Below are 18437 nucleotides of genomic sequence, written 5' to 3' on the forward strand. Positions count from 1 at the left end.
CGACAAATGAATTGAGCCAAAAAGGGGGCTAATAGTGAGGACACAGGCTGAGTGGTGGTAAGGATAGTATGGATATGAGCAGGTGTCTGGACAGGTGGAGGGAGGTTCCCCTTGTACTTATTGTGTCCACTGCAGTTTCCCCACCAGGAGAAACGCTGATGAGTACAAGGTTGGCAGGTAATACTGGTGATGACCTGCCATATAGGGAACCCTAAGATACCATGCCTGGCCTGGCAAGGAAGTGTTTAGCTAGCGAAATTTTACCAGCTATGGCTTATAGACTCTCACCCTATAACTCAGGGAGGTATCTGAATGCTGAAGGAATCCGAATGAAATGTCATGCACCAAACAACACCCACCAAGAAGAATGGGTTTTGGTACTTCATCTACCTGTTGATGGGGAAGGGTAGCTATATATAGTGTTCTCTAGATTCTCTAAAGGGTCTTCTTTGTGTCATACACCAGTTAGTCTGGTGAGAGTTGCGATTTACCAAGAAAGTAGGTTTTTAATATAAGAAATCAGTCTGATCTCTGTTCTTAGGCTTTCTTTTAGATCTGGATATGAATTTTTTAAATGGATGTGAATATCTGAAATACCGTCCTTCTCATTTAATTGAGAATTTCTGGAAAAGTACATATGAAGAATTCAAGAAACACAATCCAGATTCAGCATGTGCATGTTGGGACTGATGCAGCCACTGGGAGATATTTGGTTAAAAGATCTATTGGTAACTGCCTCTTAATGAGACCCCTAACTCCTTGGTTTTCAATACTATCCCAAGTCTGTCATCCTCGAGTTCTGGATATTAAAGCCAATATTCTGTTCAGCTGGGGCCCCTGCTTGGGATCACGACTCTTACACATTTATCAACTTTTGGGGGGGTGGTAACTGGGGATCGAACTCAGGAACTTGAGCTTGTGAAGCAGGCAGCAGGCAGAATGACAGCTAAATCTCTGACCCCCATTTATCATCTTTTTATTCTTCATTTGTTTATGTGAATCCCCTCTGGCCCCATACCATCATTCTGGTGTTCAATGACTGATACAAGTTTACATATATACCATTCCAACACATCAAGATTTTAGAGGCATAGTCTTCCTAAATATCTGAGTTGGAAGAGACCCTAAAGATCACCTTGTCTCTCCCTTTTATATGGAGAGAAAGCAGCTCACAGAAGGCCAGGAAGTTACTTACTCAAGCTCAAGCATCAGACTGGTGGCAAAGTCTGCACCAACCTAGATGGATCTTCTGGATCCAAATCTGACCCACTTTCTACCACCTCAAGCTATAATTTCTCCAGGAATGTCTCCTCCCCAGGCTCTGGGTCCTCCTCTAGCTAGGGCTCCTCCTGCCTTTCCACCTTTACATCACTGATGCATTGGAAAACCTTGATTGCCTGGCTGAGGTTGGTTCCTTCCTTTCACTTGAGCAATATCTCTCTCCTCTCTTTTCTCCTGTCTCTGTCTCCTCTCCTCTTCTCTCCCCAAACCCCTTTTAGCTGTAGGTCTTGAGAAGGAGCAATTGGAAACTATTTCCCAGGCTCCTAAGAAAAAGTACCAGGGACCTCCTGGGCCAGACTGGGCTGGCTAGGCTGTGGAGGCAGAGGAAGTTCCCTGCCCTGAATGCCTTGGGGGCTCCCAGGTTTTGAGGGAAATCTGGAGCTGCTGCAGCAAGTGCTGCCCTCAGGATCTTCTGCCAAGCACGGCTAGCTTCCCAAACTAACTCCCAGACTGAAGGGAAGGGTTGGATCCTGAGGAGAGGGACCCAGACAGAGTCTCTGCCAGCCAGGCTGGAACTTTGAAAAAGACCAATGTTTGAGCAACTGATTCCTTTCCTAAGCTTAACAGTGGGCCTTTCTGTCCCCTTTGCATGACTGTGGCTCAGCAGAAGCAGGTTTCCAGGGCTGGGGCTCCATAACACCCAAACCACTGGTCAATTCCATTAAAATAAAATAAAAACCACAGTTTGGGGCATCAGGTGAGCCTGAAGCTGGTCTCCTGGCATGGAGATGTGTATCTACGGGGATGGAACAGGCATAGCTGTCTAGAGATGAGAAGTCAGAAGACCACTGGATCAGGAGACATTGTTTTTCTATCTAGCTGCTCACTGATTGACTATTTGGTTGAGGGCAGATACCTACTCTTCCTTAGGCCTCAGTTTCTTCATCTATAGTAAAAGGGGATAAAGACCAGATGACAGAACATTTCTACCAGTTCTGAGCCTCTATGCCTCTGAGGTGCATGTGGAGTTAGAAGGTGCCACAGGCCAACCTTGGAAGGAGAAGCTTGTCTTGAAGAAGTCATCCCTTGCCCCACTGCCTTCTGTACCCCTTCCCCATTTGTGAGGAATGTCAGTAGGGCACCTTCATATGTATGTAGGTTTCAATCTCTGGTAAAAACTTGAAAGCTTGAGGTGTGTGGTGGCACCACCTGTAATCCCACACTCTGAGGGAGGCTGAGGTAGAAGGATCACAAATTTGAGCCCAACCCGGGCAACTTAGTGACTTAGTGAGACACAGGCTCAAAATTAAAATAAAAAATTTAAAAAGGGATGGGAATATAGTTCAGTGTGAAGGCCCTAGGTTTAATTTTTAATACCTCAAAGAAAAAAAATTAAAGCTCTCAGCCCCTCATCCCTCTCCACTCACCCAGCAGAAGGGAAACTAGAAGTAGTCTCAGTCATTTATACCTGAGTATGAATGAAACTTGAGAGAGTAATCCTTGATAGGGAGAAAAGTTTGCCAGATTTGGCTGGCTCTGGATGGGGAGGGGTACTTGAGTGACAACACAAGGGGAAGAGTCAGTGAGAGAAAGATTTAAGGAAGAAGGCAAGCCAGGCAAGTTTTGTTCTGTAGCACATATGATTTACCTAATGATCATGAAGGGATACCATATGCCTTCTGGAAGAATACTCTCACTCAACTTTCCAAACCACATTGCTATAAATTTCCAGATGAGTAAATTGAGGTCCTCAGAGAGGCCAAGCTCACAATCTTGTCAATGGCTTTCCATCATATGCAAAATCCCTATGCTTCACGAGCACACCATAGTTCCTCTGAACTACCTGGTGGCCCCTGCAGGGCCTTTTGAAAGCAGGGAAACCTATTACAGCTCCCCACAAGAACCTCTCACTCCTCAGAGAAGGACAGGGAAAAGCAGAGTGGGGCCCTGATTCTCTAGGATCCCAGCTCCTTGGGACCAGGTTCTTGCTCAACAATGGAACAGGCTTCTGCTCAACAGCAACAAATACAATCTCAGCTAAAACTAGAAGATATTAATTAGTGAAGCCTTGCATACACTTAAAGAGGAGATAGGACACAGCATTTTGGAGACATGGTCATTTCTGGGGGTTAGTTTCAAGAATAACTTTTAGCACATTAGCTTTTTATTCTCTTCACTCATCTCCATTCTATTTATCTGGCAGGTAATAAGCTCTGCAAAGACTTCCTGTTTCTGATTTTTAGCTGATAGGCCATTATGGTTGGTCCTTAGAAAAGCACTTTGCCTAAATGAAAGGTGCTCAATATTGGCAATGAGAAAATTTGACCAGAGGTTTGCTCCTATCTTACAGGGCTTTAGTGGACCAGAGGAGCTTCAGAATCCACATCAGAGGGCAATAGTGTAGACTGGGTTCATTTACCTTTTCCTGCTACTGATTTTGGGGTAGCTATCACTAGCAGTGGGGCACAGAAAGGGTCCAAGGACTTAAGGTGAATTTTTTTTTTTCGTTTTTTGAGACAGGTTCTCACTACTTAGTTGAGATTGACCTGGAACTCACTATGTAGCCCAGGTTGGTCTCTAACTCACAGCGATCCTCCTGTCTCAACCTCCCGAGTGCTGGGATTATAGGTGTGTGCCACCACGCCCGGCTCTTTTGCAGATTTTCTAATCCCATATGAGGTCCCCTTAGCATCTGTGCTCTCCAGGTGTCCTACATTTTTTCCTTCATTATGATAAACTGTAATGATATTATTGTGTATTTATTATCTGATATCTGTCTACACCACTAAATTGTAAGTTTACTGTGGCAGAGATCCCCCAGAGTTTGTTGTGTGCCATTGTATCCCATGTCTAATCTTTGTTTTGTGCACAAAGAAGAAATCTTCTCTATAAGTGTGCCTGGGGTAGGCGGTCTTATTTTACTGTCACTGGCATAGTTATAGTCTCCAGATTTGTTAGAATAGGTGATGGGAGCCCCCTGGAGACAAGAAGGCCAAAGGATGCTAGAAGGGGCCTTCGAAGTTTATTAGTCCATTCTCCTACCCCATTCAGTCACAGAGGAGTGTATGCTAGCTTTAATGATTTGTCTTCAATGAAAAGTTCACTGACATTTTTATTATGCAAGTATTTTTATGAAAAGCCTTTTATCTTTCACATATGCACTATCCTTTTCCATATAAGTACTTGCTCCTGACCCCTTGGCTTTTCCAACTCTTTCCTCTTCAATCTGTGGTCCTTATAAAGTTTGAACTCTTTTATCCAGTTCTTTATTGTTGCTATCACCTTCCCTGTATTTTAAAATAACTTGTAACATCCCTTGGTAATTTTGTCTAGCTTCTATGAATGCTTGTAGTCAGGAAGTTTGTTCTGCTATCTAATCTCAGCTCTTCATGCTACAGTGCAGGCCTGTTTCCTCCTGTTTTGTTGCAAGTGTGTCTGGGAAACAGCTAGTCACCATCTCTGAGTTGTAACTTTTCTTATACACTATTTGAAGATCACCTTCTTCTCTTGACCACCTCTGCTCCACCACACTTAAACTTCTCTTAGATCAATGATCTTAGTTCCTTTAGCTTTGCCCAACTGGTTTCCTCTCGTTGGTTAAACAAGTACTCTTCCCTTTATCTGACTTTTCACAAATGGATCCTCTTGGGCCATTGAGCTCTTAGGTATCACCTGCCTTGCCGCAGTGGTGGTGCCCCTTCTCGCAAATGAAAATTTCTTGGGGCCCTTGACCAATCTCATTACCTTTCTCAGAGGTGAGGCCTCCCTTCCTTTCTGTATTCAGGCTATTTTTCTGCCTGGACATATATCTGACATTTGCCACCCAGAGAATTTACACTTTGGACAACAGAAAGGAGGGTAGCTTGAAGCGCTGTGCCCCACTGCCTCTGTACAATGAGAAGTATTCATAGCTCAGAAGGCAGCCTGCAAAGGGGGAAAAAACTCCAGACCCGCCCCCAGCCTTTCTTTTTTCTGTGCAGTAAATAATTTACAAAAACAAATTTTCCTCCCCACAGGCTATACTCATTTTATCACTGGTCCCCAGGGCCAGCCCTCACACATTTCCATACTGTCATGGACTATTTTTAGCATAGGATAACATGAAATAGCTAGTCACCCATGGGCTTCAAATTTATCTCTTAAACTTGTCAGCATGTTATTAGTTCTCCTTTGGATCTATTGGTTACTCATGGCCCAGTAATATTCCTAGAGGTATGAGAGCTACCTATGTAGGATGATTTAAAGAATTCCTTAGAAATCCTGTCTGAAAATGTCTCCTTTGGCCTGAATCTGATTATTAGAATTTGGGTATTAGAGATTCATTTCTGCAGCTCAGATATCACTTCCTCAAGAAGTTTCTTTGTTATATTCTTTGAGAGAGCATATTCCTTTTCCCTTTTGGCACTTACTCGGTTTGTAATTACATGTTCCTTAGTCTGACTGGTTAATGTCTGTCTCCCCCACTCTATTAACTATTTTAAGAGAGCTGAAACATGACTTCTGTATTTCCAGAGTATCACCAGAGCCTAACATTGAGCCTGGCAAGGGAAGGTGTGTAATGAATATTTGTTGTTGATTGAATCAGTTTATGTACTTGAACGTGAATTCTCCCAACTACTTGTAGGAAAAAACTATGAGCATAGGTGTCTGAGATACTAACGGGAGCAGAAAGCAAAGATGGAGAACTGACCATGAATAGCACCCTTTTTCCTCAGTTTACCTGGGGCTGGTTTCTATTGCTATCCCAGCTCCCTCTCTTCCTGCCAGCTTGAGGCTATTGTGTCTGGGGAAGAAGGGACTTTTTTTTTTACATTTTTTTTGAGATAGGGTCTCACTATGTAGTCCAGGAGTTCTGGGATTAAAGGCATGTGCCACCACACCCGGCTAGAAGAAGAGTTTGTCAAGGTGTAAACAAGGTTAAAATAAGATCCTATGAAGCCATATGTACCTTCTTTCCCCAAAGATACTTGGGCAAATGGTATATACATGTGTGTATATAGAGACATTCCTTGTTTAACAAATGAGTTACATTCCTGGGACTAGGTCATTAAGTGAATTGGTCACTAAATGAGGACTTGTACATAGTATGAACATTACAATATTCAGAACAAAGAAATAGTTAAAAGAAACTTCAACTTAATGACTTTGCTTGTATTTGCATAACTCTTACATGAAGTGTCATGAGGTATAACAGAACATAAAACGATAGCACTATAATGTGCAGTACAATCAGAAAAAAATCACAGTACTGTATAACAAGGTATACTGTACAAAAAAAGACACTGAGGTTCTATAAAAATGTACAGAACTGTACCAAAAAAGACTGGTCATAACTCTGAACAGTTGTTAAACAGGTAGGTTTATGTCAAATGAGAAATATCTGTTTATGTGTGTGTGTGTTTGTGTGTGTGTGTGTGTGTGTGTGTGTGTGTGTGTGTATAAAATCTGTCTGCCTATCTATCGATCCATCCATCCATCCAGCCAGCCAGCCAGCCTCATTTTTGTGGCAGCAACTTAACACTGTCTTGTTTCTATTACCCATCTTAGAAAGGGCCTTGTAGAGACTGAGGCTGGAGATTCACAGATATGAAGTCATAACCCCCCCAGGCTCTTTTGACACCCACCCTTGACTGTACACTCAAGCTCAACCCTCCTGGTCCCATTGGGCTTTCTCCAGGAATAAAGGAGAGGTGCCTTTCTGCTCTCAGGCACTGAAGGCCTACACCTGTAGAGGGCAAACCCAGCTTCCTTCAGGAGAGGGTACTTGAGTTTTAAATCAGGAAGGGGCAATGAGATAGAGGGCCAGAGTGAGTCTTTCTTGTCCCTGTAGCTTGGTGACTTTGGGTTCTAGCCCTGGAAGAATCAAGTTTTCCCACCTCAGGCCAGCCCCTTCCTATGAGGAACACTGCTGGACTGGCAGTTCTCTTTCCCTCTCCTAATCAGAAAACCTTGCAGCCAGCCAGCCAGCTTCCCACCTGCCAAAGCCAACTCATTCTTTAAGGCTCTGCTGGAAGCCGCCGCCATAAGGAGACTCTCCCTTCCTAGTTTGCTTTGGCACCGCCCAAGCTCTGTTCAGCTCTAGGCCTGTCCCTCAAGGAGTAGGAGCCCCAATTGGGCTCTCAAAGAAAGGCTTGTGGCTGCTTGAGGTTTTTGTTTGCCATAGGCCTCAGGTGCAGCTGCTCCACCTGCCCAAGCTACCTCTCAGCTCCTCACACGCCACTCCTAGCCTCTGATATTCCTCATGTCCATAGTGTTTAGGAGTGTAGGCAGGCATTCAGTAAATCTGCAATCAGTGCTCAATAAACAGCAGATCTTTGGTCAATAAATAATGGATTGATGAAATGAAGTGCTTAGTTGCTCAGTATAAAGCTGAATGAAGTGTCGCTATTTTTAATTTCTCCATGTACCTGGGTGGGCAGATTGCCTTAAAACTGAGCAGTTATTTTTCCTATTCTTTTCTATTCCCTTTTAAACCTGCTACTATCTTCCAAACAAAGAGGACAGGGAGAAATGAATGAAATAAGGTGCTAGAGGACTAGGATGGGTTCCCAACAAGGGAAATTCTCCACCTCTATCTCTAGCCCCACAATTTTCACTGATTCTGGCTGTGTGATCTGGGAGACTCCAAGTGCCCAGATCTCTTGAGCTCTGAGATGTTGACCCTGGGCTTGTCCAAGCACTCACAAGTCTGAGCTTTGGACATAAACTATGCCTGCTGCTAAATGCCAAACCACCTGTTTTACTTTGCTTTCCCATTTCTCCCTCTCTTTCTCTTAGACTGGAGGGCAGTGTCCTCACTCCCATAAGCCTATGAGCCACTTACATGGTGGCAACACAATGGGACAGGCTGGGGAAAAAACAAGGGAGAAGAGGAGGAGGTACAGCTTAGTCCAAACTTTAAGCCAATGGAATATCAGATTGATGGGGGATATTGTGTTATATGTAGATTACTTTATTAGAGAAGTATGTCATAGATACTACACTTGATCTTAGCCAAAAAGCTGAGAAGTGATGAGAGAAGTATGTCATAGAATCCAGCAATTCTGACTTCACTGAGGCTCAAATGTACCAAGATAGTAATGTAATTTTCTGAATAGGCCAGGAAGACAGCTAAGAATCATCACAAATTCAGGTTAGCCTTGGGACTTTGAGATTTCATGGAGAATAGACTGAGAATTGTCTCTTGAAGATTCCTCCCTTAAATAGCTCCTCCAGCTTCTGACATATTTCCACCTGATGTTACGTTACCTTGGAGTCCCCAGAACTAGTTCCTGAACCAACATAGCAGACACAAAAGGAAGAAGGATTTCTAAGACCTATTCTGGGATTCCTCCATTCATCAGGCTATCTCTTGAGCATTACCAGGCAAAAGTAGGAGCACCCCCCAATGTCTCAAACAAAATTAAGTGCATCACAGCTCTCTGTCTGCTCACATTTTATGCTGAGTGTAGGGGCTGAGGATTACTTTTGCAGCCTGGCACTCACCTTTGACTAGACTATTCTCCTGACACAGGGGATTGTAGAGTTTTCCTTGAAAAATTTGAGATCTACTCAGACCCCCAGCAGGCTTTCGAATGCCTACCCTCAGGGAAGCCAGCACCAAGCAAGCAGAATCTTGATGTTTCAGTGACCTGGCTCTGTTATAAAAGGCACTACAAGAGATGAGTCAGGGCCCTCAGGCTGTCCTAGACTAAGCCCAGTCTGGGAGTCTGGCAGCACTGAAGGAAGGGCGGGTGTGTGGTAGTGGTGGTGGGGGGGCAGGCCAGGAAAGAACCATTGAAGTCATTTCCCTTCTTCTTACTTCTCACTCCACTTTTACTCAGAGATAGCAGCAGCCAATCACGAGCTGAGATAGTGAGAAGCAGTGGGAATCCTAGCCAGACCCCTAAGCTGTGAATAGATGCTTTCCAACTCCCCTGAAGAGAAGACAAGAGGAAGTGGGTTGAATACTCAAGGCTATTTATATTTTTGTGTTTTGCTTGTTTGTTGTTTGAGACAGAGTCTTATTGTGTAGTCCAGGCTGGTCTTAATTCACTATGTAGCTCAAGCTGGCCTCGAACTCACGGCAATCCTCCTGCCTCAGCCAGTGCTGGGATTACAGGTGTGTGTCACCACACCTGGCTCAAGGCTACTTTTTTTGAGTAAATTCTTTCAAGGAAGGATAGGGAAGGTCCCTGTAATGCTTTGTCTGTAGGTAGGGGGACACTTCTTGAGGAAAGTGACTACCTGTGTTGCCTGGATCATCACTGACCAAGCCTGCTTCCAAGCTCTGATTTTCTCTTGGGCTAGTGTCTGCTTCCTGAATGGTATCCTGTACTAGCTGTGATCTTACACCTCTTAGAGCATTTCCAAAAGTAATAGCTACTTTGGGGCATGGATTTTTAGCTAGAAGGTTCAAGTGGGCTTGGCTTGCCTGCTAAAAAGATTCTATCCTTCCTGGAATAGCATTCTTAAGTTTGATTTCTCAAAGACCCCATTTTATCTCCACTCTGACTCCACAGCTAAGCTGGATTTTCGCGTGGTAGACAGTAGCCTCCAGAAGCCACTTTTCCCTGAGCCGACGCCTCAACACATCTAGGTTGCTCTGAGACTGGGATCTAGTCTTCTTACCTTCACAGGGCTCCTGTTAGTCCATGCTGTTCTATGGAAGGCCTTATCTGCAAAAGCTGTAGTACTACTGTGAAGTTCTAACCCTGTCCTAGTATTACAGACATTGGGATGGCACAGTACATCCTGGGTCTTTATTACTCTCCTCACCTAAAAGGGCAATTTCATCTTTCTGACTCCTGTGGTCATGGAATGCTCTCCCTTAAGAACGTTGAGCATACAAAATACCCTATGAAATGAATTTAAGCTTTAGTTTCACTCAATATGTTGGTTTCTCCAGGGCTCAAGAGGCTACTGTACAATACCAACTGATGTATTATGTAAACTCAGGCAGCTGTGGCAGACTATGGCTTTGTAACTATCTTGAGGGATGCCTTACATAAAAGGGAAAAGTTCAGGTAGAAGCAGAATCATGATGAGCAAATACAGTACAACAGTCACCATCAGACATAGTCACAGCCTATCTTATTTCTCTCAACTGACCTACCAGGTGGCGGCAAGATCTCTGCAGGACTTTATCACTCAGGGAGCATGGAATCTGTCAGCATGGCTATATACATGCATCTCCATTCATTTAGACTTCCTGGTTTCAGAACCAGGTTTGGAAAGGAGCCAACACTTGACCTGGAATTGAAAGCTTGTCAGTTTATCTGTAAGTACAAATATTAGCAGGAGTGTTAACCTTCTCTTCAGGCAGGGAGGGAAAATAAGGTCACCCTGAGAAGAGTTATTTTCTAAGATATGGTCTCACATGGGTAGAAGAAAACAAGAGTAGATGAAATCTGTGGTCTTTCTTACAACCTTTAAGAGCATGAACTTTCCTAAAGGTGTAGGGAAAGTGGGAAGGGTAAGAGAAAGCTAATAAGGGAAAAAATATGAGAAAATGAAAAAATGGAAATAAAGTGTTTATAAATGGGGAGGGGAGGAGGGGGTGAAGGGAGGGCAGGGACAAGTGGAAAAAATGAGAATCAAGACCACCTGTCATGTAAAGGTACAAGATCCCAATAATGAATGTAACTTTACTGTATACCTAGAATGTACCAATAAACTCAATAAAAGAAAGAAAAAGAGCATGAACTTTCTAACCAGACCCCTTGAACTCTCATGCTTTTTAGAGCCCTATACTGCAGCAGCCTACCCAAAATAGGCCTTTCCTGGACTCTAGCACTGTTTCTCCACCTCTCCAAGAGAACCTTACTCCCACTGATCTTTCACACTGTCTGAAGGTCTGAGAACAAATCCACACAAAGTAGACAATTACAAGTTACCCTTCTAAAAGGCATGCTAGATCCCAGGCCACTCATGAGAGATACACACCAAAACTTGTGCCAGTCTCCAGCTCATGAACATTCTGAAAGCATATAATTTCCCCAGCTAGCATCACACCTTTGCTAAACCTCTTAGGTTTCTTTCTTTCTAAACCTCTTAGGTTTCTTTCTTTCCTTTTCTTTCTTTCTTCTTCCTCCTTCTCCTTCTCCCTTCCTTCCCTTCCCTTTCTTTCTCTTCTCCTTCCTTCCTTCCTTCCTTCCTTCTTTCTTCCTTTCTTTCGTTCGTACCAGGGATTGAACTCGGGTCCTTGCGCTTACGAGGCAGGCAGTGGCACCACTGAGCTAAATCCCCAGCCTTTCTTAGGTTTCTTTTCACTGTGATCACTAGCAATAGCAGCTCACTCAGAGAGGGGAATATTCTCAAAGAAATAGACATTTCATCATTTTGTGAGAGTGATTAAGTCAGTGTAGGCTGACCATGAATTGAAGACCAAAAACTATGTTGAAAAGTAGGTACTGGACAATGCCATTCTGGAAGGCAGCTATGCTCACCACTATACCACCAACGCGGCAACTCTGAAGTAAGTTCCCAAAATAACTGAAAACAGCAAGTGGAACAGATACTTGTACACAAGTGTTCATAGCAGCATTTTGTTTTTCAGTGCTGGAGGTTGAACACATGGCCTCTGCACTGAGTTACATCCCCAGCCTTTTCTTATTTTTTAACAAGAGCTTGCTAAGTTGCTAAAGTGCCCAGGCTGGGCTTAAACTTCAGATCCTCCTGCCTCAGCACCCCAGAGTAATGCGATAACAGGTGTATACCACCATGCCCAGCCACAACAACATTCTTCACAGTAACCAAAAGGGAGAAACAACCTGAGTGTCCACTGATGGAGGAATGCATAAACTGTGTTAAACCTATACAATGGAATATTACTCAGACAAAAAGGAGTGAAGTACTGTTACTTGCTACATCATGGATTAACCTTGAAAGCATTAAGCTAATTGAAAGAAGCCAGACCCAAAGGCCATATATTGTATGATTCCACTTATGTGAAATACCCAAAATAGGCAAAGTCATAGAGACAGAAAGTGAGATAGAGGTTACTAGGGATGGGTGAGTAGCCAGTGAGATGTTATTGTATAGAGTTTCTTTTTGGGATGATGAAAGAGTTCTGGAAATGATGATAGTTTATATATTACACTTAAAATGAAAGCCAAAATTATATATACACACACGTTTTACCACAGTATATTGTATACAATATGTGAATATATAGTACATAACACATATTTGTATATAGTAGTGGGTGTTAGTAGTGTGCTAGGCTTACTTCTCAGAAAAAAGATTGGGCTCCACATGCTAGCTTCCTAGCACATGAGAGTCACATCTGAGTCTCAGCAAAAAGACAATTTCTTACATGTCAGGGTTCTCATGAGCTATCCAAACCATGAATATAAAGACTGCAAAGGCATTTGTGTCTTTAATGGAGACTGTCCCTTAATTTAGGAGTGCTTCTTTGTAAGACCACTAGACACTCAGGAAATAGCTATTTTAAATTACTTTGGGCTAAGGAAGGACTTTCAAAGCTTGATACCAGAAGCAAAAATCACAAAGGCAAAGAATGGCAGGCTTAACCACATAGAAACCCAAAACCTCTCTGTGGCAAAGAATTCTATCCTTGAAATCAAAAGGTAAATTAGTTGACAAAAGGTTGCGATCTCTAATTCATGGTTTCTCACGGTGTGGTCTACACACCACTGGTGCTATGGGAGGGACTTCTGGTGCAGGACAGAGAACTGGATCTTAAATGGTATGAATTTAAGCACTACAGTAGGCAGCCCTTCATATCACACCATGCAAGTGGCTACCTCCTCAGAAGCCAGGTCCAAGAATGTACATATGAAAGCATTAATTCTAAGACTCAATTAAAGCTCAAATATTTTTATGTAAATTTTTCTTGAAAACCTGATTTCCGAATCTATATCCTTCCCATATTACATACCAGCTCAATAGAGAATATTGAATGAATTACCACACATAAGGCAATCAGAGTATTTGCTATTATAACTATTTTCTGAGCTTCTATGTGTAGAAACCAGTTAGTGCCAGGTCAGATGCTTAAAGACAGAATATGAGGGTTTTTAGAGCTGAAGGGCAATGAAGATTCAAAATATTTTAGACCATACTGGGCAGGCATGCTCTGGAGCCAAGGGCAGAAGAGAGTTGATTTAAAAGTTTTGGGTAAAATCTTAGAAATACATATGAGGTTACAACAATCACAATACAATTTTGCCAACATTTCCATTCCAGCTTGCTATACCTATCTTATAGATCAGATAAAGTCCTTCAAATATTAACTTATGAAGTTTTTCGTAATTATATTTAAATTGGAATCTTCAACGATTTTCCCACTACATTCTATCTCCTACTTTAATTTTCCAGTATAAGAAGTATATTCAAATGACAAAGAGAGTCTCCTAATAATAGGGTGATTAACTATCCCAGGTTCCCTGGGACTGTCCCAGTTTGATTATCAAAAGTCCTGTGTCCCAGGGCCAGGAAGGGTGGTTCCCTTACCTAATAAGGGCATTTTGACCAGTTAGAAACATTCTGGGCTCACATTTACGCCTTTTTCTCAGGCAATATTTAGTGTTCTAACAACTTCTTTAGTGTTTAGTTCTTCAGTGTTTTTAACAATTCTTTCTTCATAAACAATCCATACACTCCAGAATCCATGACCTAATTTGGAGTCTAGGCTCTGCTCTTCATTGTGAAGCATTGGCAAATTACTTAATTTTTCCAAGCCTCAGTTTTTTTCTTTTTTTTCCCATTGAGTTAACTGGTACTTTTTAAGTACACAGTACAGTTACATTCATCATTGGGATCTTGTACCTTTATTACATGACATATCTTGGTTTTCATTTTTTCCCCATATCCCTGCCCTTCTTTCACCCCCTCCACCCTCCCCTATTTACAAAGACTTTGTTTCCATTTTTTCCTTTTCTCATATCTATTTCTTTCTTTACAAGATAAAAATGGTTGGTAATACTCTTTCATATCATTTTTAAGTACACAGTACAGTTACATTCATCATTGGGATCTTGTACCTTTATTACATGACATATCTTGGTTTTCATTTTTTCCCCATATCCCTGCCCTTCTTTCACCCCCTCCACCCTCCCCTATTTACAAAGACTTTGTTTCCATTTTTTCCTTTTCTCATATCTATTTCTTTCTTTACAAGATAAAAATGGTTGGTAATACTATTTCATCAGGTTTCTATAAATATTAAATGAGATTACAAAGATAAAATAGTACACATTATTAATGTATAATAAATATTAATTATTAATTTTTGTGTTTATTAGTTAAATAACATAAGATTGAAGGGATGGTGTTTAAAACACACCCCTCCCCACAATAGTTTAAAAGCACCATTTAGAAACCAACAGGCTGCATACCCATTACCATCATAGCACTTCCCAGCAGGTCTTCTATCAGCATTAGTTACAGCATGTGATTAAAACTTTAAAAGGGGGGGGGCTGGGGGTTTTGCTCAGTGGTTCTGCCGCCTGCCTTGCAAGCCCAAGGGCCTGAGTTCAATCCCTGGTACTCCGCAAAAGAGCCTTGAAATAAAATTTAAAAAAAAAAAAGAATAGCCATACTTAAACCCAAACACATCTCTCTTCTAAATTGCCTACACTTTTGTACTTCAGGGAAATCTAGAGCTAAGCTGGGATCCAGGGATAGGTCAAGGCAAACAAAACAGATACAAATGAAGAATGTGTCCTTCCCTCTTTCCAAGAATATGGGAGGCCTCAAAGCAGAATTAGGGGTGGGGAAAGTAACGTTTCAAGCATAAGCGGTGGCCGTGAAAGTTCACAAAAGCCCAGTGTGGTGTCATGCTCCTGAAATTCTAGCACTCAGGAGGCTGAGGCAGGAGAATTGCCCTTAGTTCGAGACCAGCCTGGGCTACATAGTTAGCTCAAGGTCAGCCTGAACTGCATAGCAAGATCTTGTCTTTAAAAAAAAAAAGTCCACAAGGGAAGACATTGTAATAGGAACATGAAATGCCTAATTGTGAGACCGAACTAGAGTAAACATGATGGCTGAAATATGAAGACAGAAATCTAGGCAATTAAATGAAGGGAAGAAATGTTCACTTAGGAGAAAGTTCCTCAGTTCAGACACTGGAGAAATCCAACTACCAGCAATTATTGTCGCCTAGTGTGCTAATGAGCATGTCATTCCCGGGAAAGCCTAAACTGAATTTGGAATCTCTAATCTCTAAGGTCCCGGTTGTCAAGGAAAATGAGAGAATGATTTGTACTGCTAAAACTAATAAGGATGTTACCACAGGACCCTGTCACTCACACCTCAGCCTCAACGAAGCCTGACAGACTCTTGGTTTGTTATTCAGTGATTTAGGACACTGAGTTGCTCTGATCACAGGGGGCAGGGTGCTCAGGTGGACCTGCCCAACAGTTCACCTTCTTTCCTCAACCAGTGTCTTTAATACACTCTATCTGTACTCTGTAGCATTTCCAGGCTTTGCCAAGAACCAAGTATCAGTCACCAGTGTCGAAGGAGTGGATGACAAAAGAAGCCTTTCCATTCAAGAAACCCAAGCAACCAAGACACTCCCTAGGTATAGCACAAGTAAACTCTTGGATTTCAGGCTCCCACCCTCATACCTCCAGCCAGATCTAAGCCACTTAGGTCCAGAACCTAGGCCCAAAGGAAGTATCCTCATCTCATACTTCACCTAGGGAGTTTCTCTTCTGGAAGAATACTATGGGCCAATCTTCCAGGTTTTTCCACACCCCACTTCTCACTGCCACTCTCCAACAGAGCCCAGATCATTAGGATCCTGTTAGGGATTTTACTTTGCAGGGTTTCAGCATCTGTGGGCTAAACACACTTGTGGTAATCTTTTACCAGAAATGAAGATTCTCTTAAAACCTGTTCCTTCCATGGTTTGGCTCTTTTAGACAATGAGATAATTTGACAAGGGGTCTCAGTAATATTGAAAATGTCTGAGAGTGCAAGGTCCTGAGTTTGATTCCCTGGTACCACCAAAAAAAAAGTCTGAGAAATACAACTTGTTCTGAGGACACTAACAAAGTTAGCAGCCTGCTTGTCCCTGCCTGGAACCACTGGCGCTGAATTGAGAATGAGGCAATGGTGGATTTATCTTGGGACAAGGGAGGAAAACCAGATCTTCACAGTAAATTAGGGTAGCTACTGCCTTTCTCAATTGCTTTTAGATTTTCCAGTTTGAGGGTTAGTGTCGCTCAGGTATTTTGTGAGGGCTCAGTTTTCTTTCTTTCTTTCTTTTTGGTATCAGGGATTGAACTGGAGACCTTGTGCTTGTGAAGCAAGCAGCAGAACCACTAAGCTAAATTCCCAGCCCCAGTATTTATAATTTAGGAATACCCACACATGACAAAGATTCTCAGCTCCAAGGAACCTTAGACAGGATCAGAGAGGTCAGACAACTTACTCAGACCCACCCGTAAAGGAAGGGGCATAACTTGTACTAATTGAGATCTCCCATAGTGGGAATGGCTTTCTCTTGTATAACTGTCATTAAGCATATTGTTATTACTCTAAAGGCATCCTGTGTGCACAGGTAGTACCCAGTGCGCTCAGGCATTAAGAACACCAAATACCACAGTAAGATTTCCTGAAGTTCCCCCTCCCCAATTTACACTGACTCAGTTGATAAGCTGTTTCACCAGAACTTCTCAGACTGGGGGACAGCAGCCTCTATGGATGTGCCCACTGTGTTTCCCTCCTCCCCTCTCTCTCACTTGCCTTCCCAGCAAGATTTCTAGAGAGTCTGACCTACCCTGGAACATATGCCTGCATGGAGGATATGGATTCATTTACTTTCCTGCCACATGCAGCTCTTTAGACATATAAGATGTCCTGGGTTACTTTCCAGAGTTGTATTCTGCCTGCATTCAAAATCAAAGGCTATGATCTATGCCTCCATAGATCTATGGAGCCCTCTATGGGGCTCCATAGAGCCCCCTCCCCATCTAGACTCTCAAGAAATTCTTACAAGTTTCTAGTTTTTCTTATTTTTCCCCTTGCACCTTCCAAGACCAGCAGCAGCCTAATTTGTCCTGACATTTTGCTTGTCCTGTCAGTCAGGGCCACTAAGTAATTAAAAAACCCTTGCAGTTTCATTTGGAGTCTGAACATTTAGAAATGAGCTTCTGAGTAGGGTGGAACTCAGACTCCAAGAGGACATCACAGCAGAATCTCCTGGAGGGCTACGGAAATGTATGCATTGGAGCAGGGGTATTATGAGCAGCTACCTCTAAACCACAAAGGGTCTGCCTAACTCTTGGGCCCCAGAGTTCTTTGCATTCTGATGAAACTTAACAGCACATTTCCAAACAGTCTCACACCTGGTAAGCCTCCCCTGAGCTGTGCAAGACTCCAGGTAGCCGAAAGTCCAGTCTGTGAGCCCAACCTCCCCAATTCCCCTGGTGAACTACTTGGTTTCCCCTTTTTGTCAGAAGCAAAGGTCTTAGAGAGGCTGGTGCATGCCGAGACTCATAACCACCCACCTGTGGAAGAAGAGCAGGATGGACAACATGGTTTGGTCGATGTTGCGATTGCAGATGCCCTCGTTGATCAGGTAGCAGGGGTCTCGCAGCACAGGCTCTAGAGAATCCTGTCGCATTATGTTGTTGAGCTTGTCAGTATTGAGGTTCTCAAAGATCAACTTCTCCTGCAGCTGCTTAAAGTTGCTCACGGTGGGGTTGCCCGGGTTGTTCGCCTCGCTGCTGCCTTGCTGGAGCCCACTCCGGTGGGCTAGGTCCAGGCAGCAGTTGCAGCAGTCGAGGCCGACAGGTGAGCGGCAGTCCATCTTGGACTGGGCCATGTTCTCAGGCTTTGGAGCTGCCTGGCCTTCGGGGTCAGAGAAGGTTGGCAGGTGTGCGCCCGCCGGGTTAGCCTGAGGGGACTCCAGATTGCTTGGAAAAGACAAGCTGTGAGGACAAGAGTTGGAAATTAGCGTCTAAATCGAACCACTCTCAGCCCCTCGGTTCGGCCCCCTTCTGGTTGTAGTGCTGGGGGTGCGAGAAGAAACAGCTGAACAATTGTGAGCTGATCCTTCGGGCTCACTCCCGCCCCCCCCCCGCCCGAGGCCAGGGCCGCCCCGCTGAGGTGCCGCACGCGGTCCCAGCGCAGACCTAAGTTTTCCAAGTACGATCGGGGTTCGGGCGGACCAAAGGCTGCTGGAAGGGCGGGCTGCAGGAGCGAGGCAGAGGGAAAGCTGGGGCTCGCCCTCGCTCCCTCCCTCCGCTGCTCCCTCCCTTCCC

The 18437-nt window shown here is 43.5% G+C and overlaps 1 protein-coding gene and 1 pseudogene across 2 annotated transcripts in view; both read right to left on the reverse strand.

Moving 5' to 3' along the window:
• Tsc22d3 (TSC22 domain family member 3) overlaps positions 1-18437 on the reverse strand; it is a 62931-nt gene that overhangs the window by 43263 nt on the left and 1231 nt on the right. Inside the window, exons 1-2 of one of the 2 annotated variants that reach the window (XM_033760241.1) lie at positions 18309-18369; positions 17682-18104 (exon numbers count right to left, since the gene is read on the reverse strand). In XM_033760241.1, the coding sequence (XP_033616132.1) occupies positions 17682-17998 (317 nt within the window). In that variant the 5' untranslated portion in view covers positions 17999-18104; positions 18309-18369. Of the gene's footprint in view, positions 1-17681; positions 18105-18308; positions 18370-18437 lie in introns of those variants that run through there. The other variant, XM_010611874.3, reaches the window with a different exon arrangement.
• On the reverse strand, positions 8152-8234 carry LOC117284792 (annotated as a pseudogene).

This window comes from Fukomys damarensis, unplaced genomic scaffold (genome assembly GCF_012274545.1).
Source record: "Fukomys damarensis isolate Sample0158 unplaced genomic scaffold, DMR_v1.0_HiC HiC_scaffold_39, whole genome shotgun sequence".
Lineage (NCBI taxonomy): Eukaryota > Metazoa > Chordata > Mammalia > Rodentia > Bathyergidae > Fukomys > Fukomys damarensis.